The 17152-nt window shown below is 37.5% G+C and overlaps 1 protein-coding gene across 1 annotated transcript in view; it reads left to right on the top strand.

Moving 5' to 3' along the window:
• Positions 1-10678, top strand: part of PLCH1 (phospholipase C eta 1) — a 254453-nt gene extending 243775 nt beyond the window's left edge. Inside the window, exons 20-24 of the mRNA XM_065540098.1 lie at positions 1747-1893; positions 2465-2544; positions 4037-4096; positions 4532-4886; positions 7510-10678. Of these exons, the coding sequence (XP_065396170.1) occupies positions 1747-1893; positions 2465-2544; positions 4037-4096; positions 4532-4886; positions 7510-9593 (2726 nt within the window). The 3' untranslated portion in view covers positions 9594-10678. The remainder of the gene's footprint in view (positions 1-1746; positions 1894-2464; positions 2545-4036; positions 4097-4531; positions 4887-7509) is intronic.
• The last annotated feature ends 6474 nt before the right edge of the window (positions 10679-17152 follow it).

Below are 17152 nucleotides of genomic sequence, written 5' to 3'. Positions count from 1 at the left end.
AAAGGAATTTTTTTCTTCTAGTAAGAAGAGTAAATGATATTTTAAAGAACTGGGTTAAAAATTCACTGAGGAAATGCATCCATTATATGTTTATATTGTATTTTTATGACATGAGTTTTCTCAAAGCTCTCATTTGTGAAGCCTATGTGCCTTGATAATTTCTCACTTTTTCTGGAGCATGTAAAACTCTAAAGGCAAGCCCAACGTAGTCTGGCGAGTTTACTTCTTGAGTATTTTCATACAATTGGAGGGGCAGCATTCTTCTTATATTTTGGCCATAATATAAAGAAAGTTTTCTTTACCCAAGCCTCATGTCTTTTTATTTGTAATCTTTTAAAATTTGTTTGTTCATACATTTCACAAACATTATTGCATACCTACTTTTCTCAATGTCTTGTGATTAATACTGTAAAATACATTTGAAACACAATCATTAATTTGAGAAATTAGGGGTTCACAGGGAGTCCCCGAAGGAATACTACAGTTCCAGAGTAGGGCAAACCTGTAACTTAGGAAAAACACGTACACAGAAAGAAACCATCTTAAATTGCATTTTCCCACCAATGTTCAATAGATTACTCTTTCTTTTTTTAGTCTCAGAAATAATTGAGAGGTCATCACTAAGTCAACAGAAAGATCTTCTCTTATTCAAGAGGAGTATCTCAGTGATTTTTCAGCTTATAATTATTTCATTAGCTTGAGGCTTTTTAATAGGGTTCAATGGCTGATACCTCCTAAATGCATCCATTTTTAAAAACTTATTTTCATTTTTTAGAAAGGAAAAAAAACAGAAACTTACGGAGTACTTGAATTTTTAACAGCTTTTATAGTTATTCTATCGGAGAGAAGTTTGCCAAGTAAATGTATTTTTGCATTTTAGTATTTGAGGTGAAATATACCTTTTTAACGTATTTTTCAGTAGCTGTGAAAATATGCCATCATTCATGCAGTAAGGTCTTGCTTCGTGAGAAGCTACTGGGAATCAATAGTGCACAGTCTAATGTGACCCTGTCACTAACTATAAGGCCTTGTGTGGCTTTGGGCACATTATCGTCTATGAACATCAATTTTCTCAAATACAAAATGTCTTATAAATACTGATATTCCCTACTTTAAAAGATGAGTGTTACTTGTATAGTTTTTGAAAGTAATATATTTTTGAAAGTCAGTAATACATAGTTTCTAATTAAAAACAAAAACCAAAACCCTGCTCTACTCTAAAAACTCTAAAAATCCTCTAAAAAAACTTAGAGGATTCCTATAAGAAATAAGATGATGTATGTACAATAGGAGTTGAAACCTGCAAAAGCACCTTATAAAATGTTTGTTGGTGGTTATTACAGCAGCGGACTCTTTGGTGCATGAGAAGCATAATTCTGTTGGGAGAGGATATCATTCTTTATTGTTTTGGCTAAAACATTATTCTTAGATCACTACTATAGATATTTTTTTAACTTATTGAAGCATTCTGAATACTAAAGAGCTTCTCTACAATACAGTTAGGCATCAAAGATTAATAGATTTGATGTGATAATTTACAGGCAATTTTCTTACCAATTATTTTCTAGCAAGGGGGTAAATTTCGAGGCTTTATTCCAGTAAGGCATCCCGGAGTGGCTTAGTTGTCTTCATGAGCTTAATAACCACTGCAAGCAACTTTCACCGTCTGCTTTGCAGATGTTGCTGCCAACTCATTTTCAGCCAAGTCCTTTGCTTTTCTGATTTTTCTTTTCCTATTTCTCTGAGGATTTAACCCTGTGTGGGAAGAAACGCTGACATTTACAGTACACATGCCAGAAATAGCTTTGGTTCGGTTCCTCGTGTGGGATCATGATCCCATTGGGCGAGACTTTGTTGGGCAAAGAACCGTGACCTTCAGCAGCTTAGTGCCTGGTAGGTATGAGCTGGCCTTTTCTCTCTAGACTGACCATTCCTTTTTCTTTGGAAGATATAATACATCATATGTTACTTACATAATAGCATATGTGATATATGAAATATATGTCATATAATAAACGTGACTTTTAACAAGCTTTGTAAAATGTAAAGGATTATAGTTGGGCTGGGTGCAGTGGCTCACGCCTGTAATGCCAGCAATCTGGGAGGCCAATGTGGGAGGATCACCCGAGGTCAGGAGTTTGAGACCAGCCTGACCAACATTCAGAAACCCTGTCTCTACTAAAAATACAAAATTAGCCAGGTGTGGTGGTGCATGCCTGTAATCCCAGCTATTTGGGAAGGCGAGGCAGGAGAATCGCTTGAACCCAGGAGGCAGAGGTTCCGGTGAGCCGAGATCATGCCACTGCCTTCCAGCCTGGGCAACGGAGCAAGACTCTGTCTCAGAAAAAAAAAAAAAAAAAAAAAAAAGAGCTATAGTCAAGTCAGATACTTAATTTTGTTGCACCCATGAGAAAGTCAAATGCAAGTTCAACTAAAAAGAAATGACTGTCTTTCCTTTTATTAGGCTACCGGCATGTCTATTTGGAAGGACTGACAGAAGCATCCATATTTGTACACATAACCATCAATGAAATCTATGGAAAGGTGAGAAAGATCATAGGATTTAAAGTCATATACATTAATATGGTCCTTAACAATGCTACTGATTAATTGCATAATAGGAATGTAAATTTTGACAAACTGTGCTTGAACCAAAAACTCTAAGGAAGCCCAGCAAGCCCAGTCTGCTATTCCAGTCATGTCCTGATCCACCTGTACTCTTTTCACTGTTTAAGGTGTGTACTCATTCCTTCTATACAGGGGCCCTCTCTGGGCTTAATAGAATTGAGAAAACTATTATTCTCTCAGGCAGTAATCTGTCTGGCTAAAACAATGAAGATATAGTTAAATGTTGAATTTTATTTTAATCCTTAAAAAGACTCAGCTGACCTCAGTGGGAAACGTAGTGTCTCAGATGGTTGATGAATTACCTGTACTAACTGGTCTGTGATCCCAGCCACTTCTAGGCAGGCTACATTCATTTGGTACCAATGTTTTTAACTGAAAATCTAAAAATTGTGAATGGATTTTAAAGCTATTTTAAAACTGAAAAGAAGGAGACCACAAAAATGCATTCTAGTTCTTTCCTGATGCTGTTGTCGTGGTTATAGAACTCATTTGAGGTTTACAAACCAGTAGGTTGTCCTCTGGTCATGTCAAGTAACTGGGGACTTGGTTACCGGTATGAATTTTCAGGACCACATGGGATTTGGAGGGACTGTTAAAGCATTGAATGGGGCCTAGAAATGTCCCGTGCTCTTTACCAGAAAATCTGTATAGCTGGAAGCTTCCTCGTCTGTGAATGTGGGATAAAAATAATACCTGCCTCATAAATAAATATATTCCTTAGAAAGCTGCCTGGTACACAGTAAATGCTCAGAAATATTGGCTAATATTAATGTGATTATGACTACAATCCAGCTAATAAGGAATGAACCATTTCAGCCTGAATTAGGGAGTGTAATGTTTATTTTCATATCAGTCAGCAAGGGTGTGGAGGTGAGGGTAAGGATCCTAATTTCTAAGACTGGTGAAGTTTTATACCATAACTTTCTGTGTTTAGTCCTGGATTTCTGTTTGTGCTGCTTGTTGGGATCTTGCCTCTCATCTAAGTAGATACAAATGTAAATAATTCAAAAATGATTCTTGAATTCTAGGAATCCCAGGTTAACTACAGATTATCTCTAGCATTTATCACACTGAGGGAAACAATTAAATTCCGAATTTGTTTAAAACTTGAGCCAGAAATAAATTAAAATCTGAAAGTGTTCTATATCATCCCCATCTTCTCTCCTAAATAAATGTCCATTTATGAGTCATACTCTTTATTCCTTTCAAGATGTGTTCGGGTTGGGATCCACACATCACAGTGTAGTGGTATTGGTTGAACAATGAATGAGTATAAGACTGAAAATCCCTGAAACTCACAGAAAGGGTTTATAGACATGTATGCATTTTTTCTTTTGTGTTTACTTGTGATACCCTCTTCAATGAGCCCCAATTGTGTTTTGTTGTGTTTTGTTTTTTTCCTTTACAGTGGAGCCCTTTAATACTCAATCCCAGTTATACTATATTGCACTTTCTAGGAGCTACAAAGGTAGTTTCTCAGCATGGTGCTTTGTTCTGGCTGGCATATTTCTTTTAAGTGGTTATGGCAGCATGCTTTTTCATATCACTCCATTTTCCTGCTTACCACTTTGAAACATGCATCTGTTGCTTTAAGGCGCCTGAAGTTCGTATCAGTCTATGAGCTGTGGAGACTTTTCCTACCATTTTGTCATCTCTGGGTAGGAAACTTCTGGGAGAGCTTGATATAAGAATGGAAGGCTGAAGTCCTTGCAAAGTAAGGTTGATAAGATGTGCATGAAGTTGTGCAAACATGCTGTGAGCTGCTGCTTTCTTGGTGTGAATATATTTCAGTGGCTGTACAATTTTGGTTTATATTCATTTTTCATGGAGCTGTTATTTTAAAGGCAAGTTGTTGATGTGATGGCATTTGCTTAACTTGTGGTTGGTCCTTTTGTGTCTTCAGAATAGACAACTCCAGGGTCTGAAGGGACTGTTCAATAAGAATCCTAGGCACAGTTCTGCAGAAAACAGTTCCCATTATGTACGGAAACGATCGATTGGAGATAGAATTCTGCGACGCACAGCCAGCGCCCCGGCCAAAGGCAGGAAAAAGAGCAAAATGGGCTTCCAAGAAATGGTGGAGATAAAGGATTCAGTGTCCGAGGCCACAAGAGACCAAGATGGCGTGCTGAGGAGGACCACACGCAGTTTGCAAGCACGTCCTGTCTCCATGCCTGTTGACAGAAACCTTCTGGGAGCTTTGTCGCTGCCTGTATCTGAAACAGCAAAAGACATTGAAGGAAAAGAAAACTCTCTGGGTAAGATACTTTAAGTTTCTCTAAGAATAAACCCTTCTAGGCTGCATTTCAGTCCCTGTTTACCATTATAAAGAGGTTGACATTCTGTAGTCAAAGTAAAATATACTGAAGAATAAATACTTTGTAATGTGATCTTCTAGACGAGAAGATTTTAAATGTTGGGGGCCAGGTAGATCCATTTCCTGCTCACCAAGAGCTTTATAATATCAACATCTGAAATTGACAATGAGAGTAGGGGGAGCCATTAGGTGTGATGGCACAGAGAGGAAGAATGAAACCTGCAAAATAGGATTCGAAATACTGGTTTTCCAAATGAATGCCATATTTACTGATTGTTCTGAGGGGGAATATGGTTGTATTACTTTTCTTACATATAACACATTTCCGTGATTGGAAATGTTTATGGAGAAAGAAAGCCAGTTGTTAAAAACAAGCCACGTTTTTCAAAAACAAGCAAATCTTTTTTTCTTAAGAGGTGGCTCGGGCAGTGTTTTCCTATGGCCTCACTTCCCTGATCCTTGGATGCTGGCAGGGATGGAGGTGTGCCTGCAGCTTTAGCACGGTCGTGGGCTCCACAAGCATAGGGACCAGGTGCTGCCTGTCTTTTTCCTTAATTTGAGTGTATCATTGACTCATATCAGGAGCTCAGTACAGAGTAAAGACCGCCTTGCAGTGTGCCAGAGAGCTTTTGACTGATGTTGGTGACTCCCATCCCATCCTATCTGGGGGTAAATTTAAGTGCCAAAACTGTGTGCATTTGATATCTATGCAACAAATATGTTTTAATTCAATCAGAATCATCTCAGACAACTAAAATGTGGTACTGATTTCCTTTAGCAAAATTGTTCTTTTATCTTTTATCAAATGGTCTAATTTCAGTGCTCTCTTTTCCCACAAACACCATTTTACTTGTATTGATTTTTTGTTATAAGATACTCTTGAATGGTTTATTTGAAGGAGAAAAAGAACATTTAAAAGCTTGAAATTTTGCTAAGAGCAGTGTCAGAGAAGAGATAAAATATGTGCCTTAAAATGTATTTTAAAATCCCATCTTTGGGAAAAATAAAGCTATATTCCATAGAAATTGGTTCTATCCTGTTAATGCCACAGTTAAGATGTTAATACCATTAAGGTGAGTTAGAAAGCAATTTTGAGGTAATATTTCTTTTCTACTTTTAAAAAACAGTTATATAAATTAGTCATGTGTATTAAACTTTTGGTATATATAAAACGATACATAGTTATATTGCATTAAGTACAGAAAAAGCAGACTACAAAATTCTTTTTTTTCTTTTTTTTTTTTGAGACGGAGTCTCGCTCTGTCGCCCAGGCTGGAGTGCAGTGGCGGGATCTCAGCTCACTGCAAGCTCCGCCTCCTGGGTTCACGCCGTTCTCCTGCCTCAGCCTCCCGAGTAGCTGGGACTACAGGCGCCTGCCACCTCGCCCGGCTAGTTTTTTGTATTTTTTAGTAGAGACGGTGTTTCACCGTGTTAGCCAGGATGGTCTCGATCTCCTGACCTCGTGATCCACCCGTTTTGGCCTCCCAAAGTGCTGGGATTACAGGCTTGAGCCACGGCGCCCGGCCCCCCAGACTACAAAATTCTATATATTATTCTGTTCCTCTGCAAAATATTACAGTGGCTGTCTCAGTGGTAACATCATATGGTATTTAATTTTTTCTTTATAATTTTTTGAGGTTTTCAAAATTTTTATGATGAATATTTTTAGTTTGGAATCTATTTAATGATAAGTTGAACAAGTTCTTTTTTCTTATATATCATGACTCTGGAAGCATTATATTATTAAAATAACCTGATCAAGAATTGAATACCTCATACTCTCCTAGCAGTATACTAACCATGCTGGGCTATCCCAAATTACTGTGAATTGTGTTTTTATGGTTTTCCTTTACTGTGTCTGACAACTTACTGCCACTTTTAGGGAAGGATGCAATATGAAATTTGTGTATTAAAAAGAAATATATCATTAACAAAAAATAGATATTAGCAATGACATGGAATTGATGACCAATTTTTATCTTTACATTTTAACTCAATGGATATTGATATTTTAATGCATTTATTATACCTTCCAATTATTTTAGAAATTGATTAAATTAAATATGCTCCCAAAATGTTTTGAAAATGACATTATTATGTTTTTCTTCTTTTCTTCTTTTTTTGTTTTAACTAATACATGTATAACTTTGAAAGCTTATAGTATCTTGCTTACAGGTACCACAATGCTTTGTTTAACAGAGCTGTCTTGTTCTGTTTCTATTGCCATGCTTCTGTGTAGTACAAATCTGAATAGGAAACAACTTAAGGTAATCCTCACTGTAAAAGTATGGTAACTCATTGACATTTTTTTGACAATGAATATTACATCCTTAGCAGATGTAATAGATATTCAAAGGGAAGCTTCAGTGAAATTCCTATAAATATATTTTACCATTTATTCATCACACAGACACTTTGTTGCAAACCTATGCAATCCATAATTATATTCTGTCACAGTGTAACGGATTTACATTCTCCATTTGTCTGTCTGAAGACAACATGAGTGTTTGCAGGTCGTACATAAAGTGATACATGTCACCTAAAATATTGTTTGTTTCCTTCAGCAGAAGATAAAGATGGCAGAAGAAAAGGCAAAGCAAGTATAAAAGATCCACATTTTCTAAATTTCAACAAAAAGTTATCGTCCTCCTCCAGTGCTCTTCTCTACAAAGATATCATCCAAGGGGACGCCATTGTATCTTCTGCCGACATGTCCGTCACAGGAGAACAGCTGGGCATGTCAAGTCCTAGGGGTGGGAGAACCACATCAAATGCCACAAGTCATTGCCAGGAAAACCCCTGTCCCAGCAAGTCTCTCTCCCCAAGGCAGCATTTGGCTCCTGATCCTGTAGTTAACCCCACACAAGATCTACATGGTGTGAAAATCAAGGAAAAGGGGAATGCTGAGGGCTTTGTGGAAGGGAAAAGCATCTTGTCAGGAAGTATCCTTTCTCATAGCAACCTAGAAATTAAGGATCTGGAAGGTAATAGGGGTAAGGGCCGAGCTGCAATATCCTTTTCTTTGTCAGATGTCTCCATGCTGTGTTCTGACGTACCTGACCTACATTCAACTGCAATTCTGCAGGAGAGTGAAATTTCCCATCTTATTGACAATGTCACTTTAACAAATGAGAATGAGCCAGGCAGTTCCATCTCAGCCCTGATTGGCCAGTTTGATGAGACCAATGATCAGGCTCTCACAGTTGTTTCTCATCTTCATAATACCAGTGTGATGTCAGGCCATTGTCCCTTGCCTAGCGTGGGCCTAAAAATGCCCATCAAGCATGGTTTTTCCAAGGGAAAATCCAAGTCTTCCTTCCTGTGCTCATCTCCGGAGCTGATAGCACTCTCGAGTCCTGAGACCGCCAAACATGCAACGAACACAGTTTATGAAACTACCTGCACTCCCATCTCTAAAACCAAACCAGATGATGACCTTTCTAGTAAGGCCAAGACAGGGGCTGTAGAAAGCAACCTTCCTGGGTCCCCTAATACTTCTCATGACTGGTTACCAAAAAGTCCTACCAAGGGAGAAGACTGGGAAACACTGAAGAGCTGCAGCCCTGCCTCTTCCCCTGATTTGACCCTGGAGGATGTAATAGCTGATCCCACTCTCTGTTTCAATTCTAGGGAGAGCAGCCTTGTGGAAATTGATGGAGAATCAGAAAATCTTTCTCTAACAACCTGTGAACATAGGAGAGAGAGCACAAGTCAACTTGCTTCTCCTTTAAAACTCAAGTATAGTCAGGGTGTGGTAGAACACTTTCAAAGAGGTTTGAGAAATGGCTACTGTAAAGAGACCCACCACCCTTCTGTCCCTGAAATATTCAACAGTATTCAAGATGTCAAAACTCAAAGTATTTCTTATCTAGCCTATCAGGGTGCTGGCTTTGTGCATAACCATTTCTCAGATTCAGATGCAAAAATGTTCCAGACCTGTGTGCCCCAGCAGTCTAGTGCTCAAGATATGCATGTTCCTGTACCCAAGCAGTTGGCACATCTTCCTTTGCCTGCTCTGAAATTGCCCAGTCCTTGCAAATCCAAAAGTCTGGGGGACTTAACATCAGAGGACATTGCCTGCAATTTTGAGAGCAAGTACCAGTGTATTAGTAAGAGTTTTATTACAACTGGCATTAAAGACAAGAAGGGTGTGACTGTGAAGAAAAAGTCATTAGAGCCTATAGATGCCCTGACCGAGCAGCTTCGGAAGCTTGTGTCCTTTGACCAGGAAGACAGCTGCCAAGTAATATATTCAAAGCAGGATGCCAATCAGCTCCCCCGGGCACTAGTCAGGAAGTTGTCATCCAGAAGTCAGAGCAGAGTGCGCAATATTGCTAGCCGTGCCAAGGAGAAACAGGAAGCCAACAAGCAGAAAGTTCCAAACCCCAGCAATGGGGCAGGCGTGGTTCTTAGAAACAAACCCTCAGCACCCACCCCTGCAGTGAATCGCCACTCCACCGGCTCCTACATCGCAGGCTACCTGAAGAACACGAAAGGGGGTGGCCTTGAAGGCCGGGGCATCCCGGAGGGGGCATGCACAGCTCTTCACTATGGCCATGTTGACCAGTTGTGTTCAGATAATTCTGTTTTGCAGACTGAGCCAAGCAGTGATGATAAACCAGAAATTTATTTTCTTTTGAGACTGTGAATTATATAAAACTGCATTCTTAAGGTTTACAAGGTATTCCGTAGAATGTCGGAGTTTTCAGTAAATAAGTTCCTTGGCTTTGGAATGATTTTCAAATGTATTTTTAAACTTGTATTTGGGTCTCCTTTTGACTTCATGTGTTCTCCCTGTTAATGTGTTTGTATATAGATTTAGTGATGTTTCCCATGTACCTATTATGATCTTTCTCCCTTGAGGTGTTGTAAACTCTTATCAGTATGAAATATGTGCATGCCCTAGATGTGAAACTCCTCAGCAGCTCGGGTTATAATGTGTGTGTGTGTTTCACCAACATGTCCTTTACTGTGTCCTTGGATTGCGTCACAAATGTAGTCATTTTTTACTCTCTAACTGTTGAGTTGATTAAGAGACTTTGCAAATGACAAAGGGATGAATTCCTTACTTTAATCTGTTATCATTTTTCCTATGTTTCCCTCTTTGTTGAGAAGCCCAGATGCATTTTTATAACTCAGTTTTAAAAACTTTAAAATAGTTACCTTGCCTTTTAGGATGTTCTTATCCCACCCATAAAGAGAGTTTAAAGGGGATGGATAGCTGCTCCCCATGCCCTCCCCACTTTTTGGAATAGGTTGTGAGGGTGTGAGGAAGAAGGCCGTCTTTTGTATATAAGGACAAAATTGTTTGTTTTACATAAATTTTGTTACATATTTTTGCTAATGGCTTTGTATGTAACAAGAAGCCAGTTGCCAAACTACTTGTACTTTTGAATTTTCTGATTGAATGACAGACTGCGAACAATGGCTTTCAGAATGAGGGACTTCCATCAGACGCTAATGATAGTAGTAGCACAAACTGAAAACTTCCCCAAAGCTTTCAAAGAATATTTTCTCATAATAAAATCCGAGTGAATAGATAATTAGAAGAAACCTTTTTCCTTCAGGGAACCAAGCAACTCTATTTTAGTACTGACATGCATTATTTTCACTGTGAATTCACTTTTTTATTGCATGTTCAGATGTCCCTCTTTGTTTTTTTTTTGTAACATTAACTGCAATGATGTTCTTCCTGGAATTCATGAAAATATAATTAAAACACATTTTTAAACACTTGGTGAACTTCTTTTACAATTGAAATTCATACGATGACTATTGAGTAAAAGCACTCAGAGCACTCGGACCTACTTTCCATGTGTTTGCGGCAAAATAGAAAGCTATCACGGAGGACAGTTTTAAGCAGCAATTTAAGTCTCTGAGTGTTTTCCTTATGCTTTAAAAAGCATATTTGTGAGGTGACTTGAAAGAAAATCAAATGTAATGAGTTTCTTTGCATTTGGCATTGCTATTGCAAGTTTAAAAATAAGCCTTCCGAACTGGTTGTGGTGGTGGGCGGTGGGAGGGGAGCAGTGGTAGTGGTGGTGGTGGTGGTGGGTAGGGGAGCCATGTGGGGAAGGCAAGTGAGATGCTATGTTTGGCAAATGAAACTGTCTGCAGCTTTGCAATGTGGGGGAAGAGGGCAGAGGAGAACACTTGGTCCCTGGTTCTCTTGGTCTCCAACTCTGAGCTTTTCCCCAAGGTTGGGAGTCCTTTATTTTCTGGACAAGCACTGGGAATCTGGTTGGGGCTGATGTGTAATGGTGAAAGGGTAAGTGACCATTTCTATGCCCTTAGTGAGCCCAAGACATTTTTGTTTTCTTGTGAGTTCTGAACCTCCTAATTCTATCCTTAGATCATGGTTTGTTTTTAAGGTATCCTTGTTTTAGAAGGGATTGACATGATGTACAGTTGTTAAAATTCACTTGCCAAAGAATAGAATTTATGGTATCTTTGTTCTAAAACAGATCCAGGAGTTTACATTTGTTTTGTTTTGTTTCTTTAAGGTAAACAACTGACATTTTATGGACTAGAATTATGAAATCCCCAAAATTGTGGGAAATGAAATACAAGTAATTTCAGAAAATAGGTTAGGAATGTTTCTAGCACAAAGAAAAGACAAATATTTTAGATGATAGATATCCCAGGTACACTGGTTTCTTCTGTACAAATTATATGAACGTACTAAATTATCATATGCACCCTCCTCCCAAAAGAAGAAAATAGATTGGATGCACGGTACTTCTGGCTCTCCCAGGAAATATTCATTTTCCTTTGCTCCTTAAAGTTCTTAAATGGAAATATTTGATAAAAAAATTTGATAATGGATGGGGATTAAATCAAGTTCATTTCACAGATGAAAAAACTGAGGCTCAGAGGTTCTGTTTCCATTAAGTGTAATCCATTAGCACATTCATTTCGCTGATACTTTCCCTTTAAAAAAATCAAAAGCATGTATTATTTCTTGGTGAATATTGAATTTAAATCCTTTCTTTTAAAAATTTTATTATTATTTAATTGGTGTGGGTACACAGTAGGTGCATATATGTATGGAGTACATGAGAAGTTTTGACAGAGGCATGCAATAAGCACATCATGGAGAATGGAGTATCCATTTCCTCAAGCATTTATCCTTTGACTTACTCAATGACTTATGAACAATCCAATTACAATCTTTATTTTAAAATATACAATTAAGTTATTATTGACTATAGTCATCCTGTTGTGCTATCACATAGAAGATCTTAGTCATTCCTTCTATTTTCTTTTTGTACTCATTAGCCATCTTCACCTCCCCACTCCCAGTCTCCCACTACACTTCCCAGCCTATGTAACTATCCTTCTACTCTCTCTGTCCCTGAATTCAGTAGTTTTGATTTTTAGATCCCACAAGTAAGTGAGACCATGCAATGCTTATTTTTCTGTGCCTGGCTTGTTTCACTTAGCATAATGATCTCTAGTTCCATTCATGTTGTTGCAAATGATTATCTCATTCTTTTTATGGCTGAATAGTACTTCATTGTGTATATGTACCACATTTTCTTTATCCGTTCATCTATTGATAGACATGTAGGTTGCTTCCAAATCTTAGCTAATATAAGCAGTGCTGCAACAAACATAGGAGTGCAGATATCTCTTTGATATACTGATTTCTTTTCTTTTGGGTATATACCTAGAAGTGGTATTGCTGGATCATATGATAGCTCAATTTTTAGTTTTTTGAGGCACTTCCAAATTGTTCTCGATAGTGGTTATGCTAATTTACATTCCCAACAACAGTGTACAATGGTTCCCTTTTCTCCACGTCCTCACCAGCATTTGTATTAGCATGTCTTTTGGATATAAGCCATTTTAACTGGAGTGAGATGATATCTCATTGTAGTTTTGATTTGCATTTCTCTGATGATCTATGATGTTGAGCACCTTTTCATATGCCTGTTTTCCATTTGTATGTCTTCTTTTGGGAAATGTCTATTCAAATCTGTTGCCCATTTTTTGATCAGATTATTAGTTTTTTTTCTGTAGAGTTGTTTGGGCTCCTTGTATATTCTGGATATTAATCCCTTGTCAGAGGGGTCGTTTGCAAATATTTTCTCCCATTCTGTGGGTTGTTTCTTCACTTTGTTGATTGTTTCCTTTGCTATGCAGAAGCCTTTTAACTTGATGTGATCCCATTTGTCTGTTTTTGCTTTGGTTACCTGTGCTTGTGGGGTATTTCTCAAAAAGTTTTTGCCTAGACCAACGTCCTGGAGATTTCCTCCAATGTTTTCTTGTAGTCATTTTATAGCTTGAGGTCTTAGATTTAAGTCTTTGATTTATTTTAATTTGATTTTTGTATATGGCAAGAGATAGGGATCTATTTTCATTCTTTTGTATATGGATATCCAGTTTTCCCAGTACCACTTATTGAAGAGACTGTCTTTTCCTTAGTGTATGTTCTTGGCACTTTTGTTGAAAATGAGTTCACTATAGGTGTGTGGATTTGTTTCTGCATTTTCTATTGTGTTCCATTGATCTGTGTGTCTGTTTTCATGCCAGTACCATGCTGTTTTGGTTACTATAGCTCCATAATATAATTTGAAGTCAGGTAATGTGATTCCTCCAGGTTTGTTCTTTTTGCTTAGGATTGCATTGGCTACTCTGGGTCTTTTGTGGTTCCATATAAATTTTAGGATTATTTTTTCTATTTCTGTGAAGAATGTCATTGCTATTTTGATAGGGATTGCATTGAATCTGTAGATTGCTTTGGGCAGTGTGGATACTTTAATGATATTGAGTCTTCTAATCCACGAATATGGAATATTTTTCATTGTTTGGTGTCCTCTTCAATTTCCTTCATCAGAGTTTTATAGTTTTCATTATAGAGATCTTAGTATGTGGCTACTGTAAATGGGATTACTTTAATTTTTTTCACATTGTTCACTGTTGACATATTGAAATGCTACTGATTTTTGTATGTTGATTTTTGTATCCTGCAACTTTACTGAATTTGTTTATCAGTTCTACTAATTTTCTTGTGGAGTCTTTAGTTTTTTTCTAAATATAAGATCGTATCATCCTCAAACAAGGATAATTTGACTCTTCCTTTTCAATTTGGATACCCTTTATATCTTTTTCTTGTCTGATTGCTCTAGCTAGAACTTCCAATACCATGGTGAATAATAATGGTGACAGTGGGCACCCTCATCATGTTCCACATCTTAGAGGAAAGGCTTTCAGTTTTTCCCCATTCAGTATGATACTAGCTGTGGGTCTATTGTATATGACTTTTATTACATTGAGGTATGTTCCTTCTAGCCTCAGTTTGATCATAAAGGGATGTTAAATTTTATCAAATACTTTTTCAGCATCAATTGAAATTATCATATGTTTTTTATTCTTTATTCTGTTAATATGATGTATCACATTGATTGATTTGCATATGTTGAACCATCCATGGGTGATAAATCCCACTCGGTCGCCGAATGATCTTTCTAATGTATTGCTGAATTTGTTTACTAGTATTTTGCTGAGGATTTTTGCATCTATATTCATTACAGATACTGGCCTATCATTTTCTTTTTTTGATGTGTCTTTTTCTGTTTTTTTTTGTGTGTGTGTGTCAAGGTAATACTGGCTTCATAGAAAGAGTTTGGAAGTGTTCCTTCTTCCTCTATTTCCTGGAATAGTTTGAGTAGGATTGGTATAAGTCATTCTTTAAATGTTTGGTAGAATTCAGCAGTGAAGCCATCGGTTGCAGGCTTTTCTCTACTGGGAGACTTTTTTATTACAGCTTTGATCTCATTACTTGTTATTGATTTGTTTGGGTTTTGGATTTCTTCCCGGTTCAGTCTTGGTAGGTTTCATGTATTTAGACATTTGTCAATTTCTTCTAGATTTTCCAATTTATTGGCACATGGTTGCTCTTGGTAGCCACTAATGGTCCTTTGCATTTCTGTAATATCAGTTTTAATGTCTCTTTTTTCATTTCTCATTTTATTTATTTGGATCTTCTCTCTTTTTTCTTAGTTTGGCTAAAGGTTTGTCAATTTTGTTTACATTAGAAAATCCTAACTTTTTGTTTTATTGATTCTTTGTAATTTTTTCCACTTTAATGTTATTTATTTATGCTCTGATCTTTATTATTTATTTTTTCTACTAATTTTGGGTGTTTTTTGGTTTGCTTTTCTAGTTCTTTAAGATGCATTGTTAGATTGTTTATTTGAAGTTTTTCTTCTTTTTAAATGTAGGTACTTATAGCTATAAACTTCCCTCTGAGTACTGCTTTTGCTGTATCCCCTAGGTTTTGGTAAGTTATATTTCCATTATCATTTTCTAGATCCTGTAGAAATTTTAAAAGTTTCTTCTTAATTTCTTTTTGAACCAGTGGTTATTCAAAAACATATTGTTTAGTTTCCATATATTTGTATAGTTTCCAAAATTTTTTGTTATTAATTTTTAGTTTTATTCCATTGTGCTCAGAGAAGATGCTTTATATTATTCCAATTTAAGAAAATGTTTTAAGACTTGTTTTGTGACCTAACATATGGTCTGTCCTTGAGAATGAGCCATGTGCTAAGGAAAAGAATGTGTATTCTGCAGGTCTTGGATGAAATGTTCTGTAAATATCTATTAGACCCATTTTGTCTGTAGTGCGGATTAAGTCTCATGTTTCTTTGTTGATTTTCTATCTGGAATATCTGTCTAATGCTGAAAGTGGAGTGTTGATATCTCCCACTATTATTGTATTGGGGCCTAGCTCTCGCTTTAGCTCTAATAACATTTGCTTTAGCTCTAATAACATTTGCTTTAGCTCTAATAACATTTGGGTGCTCCTCTGTTAAGTGCATATATGTTTAAACATGTATGTTTAAATTTGTTTTATCTTATTGTTGAGTTGACCCCTTTGTCATTATGGAATGACCTACTTTGTCTCTTCTTATATAGTTTTTGTCTTGAAAATCTATTTTGTCTGATCTAAGTATAGTGACTCCTGCCCTTTTTTTTTTTTTTTTTTTTTTTTTGAGACGGAGTCTCGCTCTGTTGCCCAGGCTAGAGTGCAGTGGCCGGATCTCAGCTCACTGCAAGCTCCGCCTCCCGGGTTTACGCCATTCTCCTGCCTCAGCCTCCCGAGTAGCTGGGACTACGGGCGCCAGCCACCATGCCCAGCTAATTTTTTTGTATTTTTTAGTAGAGACGGGGTTTCACCGGGTTAGCCAGGATGGTCTTGATCTCCTGACCTCGTGATCCGCCCGTCTCAGCCTCCCAAAGTGCTGGGATTACAGGCTTGAGCTACCACGCCCGGCCTTTTTTTTTTTTTTTTTTGAGATGGAGTTTCGCTCTGTCGCCCAGGCTGGAGTGCAGTGGTGCACGGTCTCTGCTCACTGCAAGCTCCGCCTCCCAGGTTCACACCGTTCTCCTGCCTCAGCCTCCCAAGTAGCTGGGACTACAGGCGCCCGCCACCACGCCCAGCTAATTTTTTGTATTTTTTTAGTAGAGACCATGTTAGCCAGGATGGTCTCGATCTCCTGACCTCGTGATATGCCCACCTTGGCCTCCCAAACTACTGGGATTACAGGCGTGAGCCACTGCACCCGGCCTCCTGCTCTTTTTTGGTTTCCATTAGCATGGAATGTCTTTTTCCATCCCTTTATTTTCAGTCTATGTGTGTCTGTGTAGGTGAAGTGTGTTACTTGTAGAGAGCAGAGCAATGGGTCTTGTTTTTTCATTATTCAGCCAGTCTGTCTTTTGGAGGGTTTAGCCCAAGTACATTCAATGTCATTTTTAGGACTTACTCCTCCCATTTTGTTGTTTGTTTTCTGGTTATTTTGTGGTCTTCTTCCTACTTTCTTTCCTTTCTGTCTTCCTCTAGTAAAGGTGATTTTCTCTGGTGATATGATTTGTTTCTTGCTTTTTATTTTTTTGTGTATCCATTGTCTTTTGCTTTGAGGTTACCATGAGGCTTGCAAATACTACCTTATAACCCATTATTTTAACCTGATAACAACTTAACATTATTTGCATAAACAAACAAGCAAAAGGAAAACTAATAAAAACTTTATACTTTAACTTCATTCCCCCACTTTTTAACTTTTTGTTTTTATTTGTGCTTTTTTGTTTTGTTTTTATTTATAGCTTATTGTTCTGACTATGTCTTGAAAAGGTGTTGTAGTTATTATTGATTGGTTCCTTGTTTAGTCTTTCCACTTAGGAAAAGAGTAGTTTACAAAA

Source organism: Macaca fascicularis, chromosome 2 (genome assembly GCF_037993035.2).
Source record: "Macaca fascicularis isolate 582-1 chromosome 2, T2T-MFA8v1.1".
Classification (NCBI taxonomy): domain Eukaryota; kingdom Metazoa; phylum Chordata; class Mammalia; order Primates; family Cercopithecidae; genus Macaca; species Macaca fascicularis.
The sequence above is the reverse complement of the archived record's forward strand: the minus strand, read 5'-3'. Positions and strand labels throughout refer to the sequence as shown.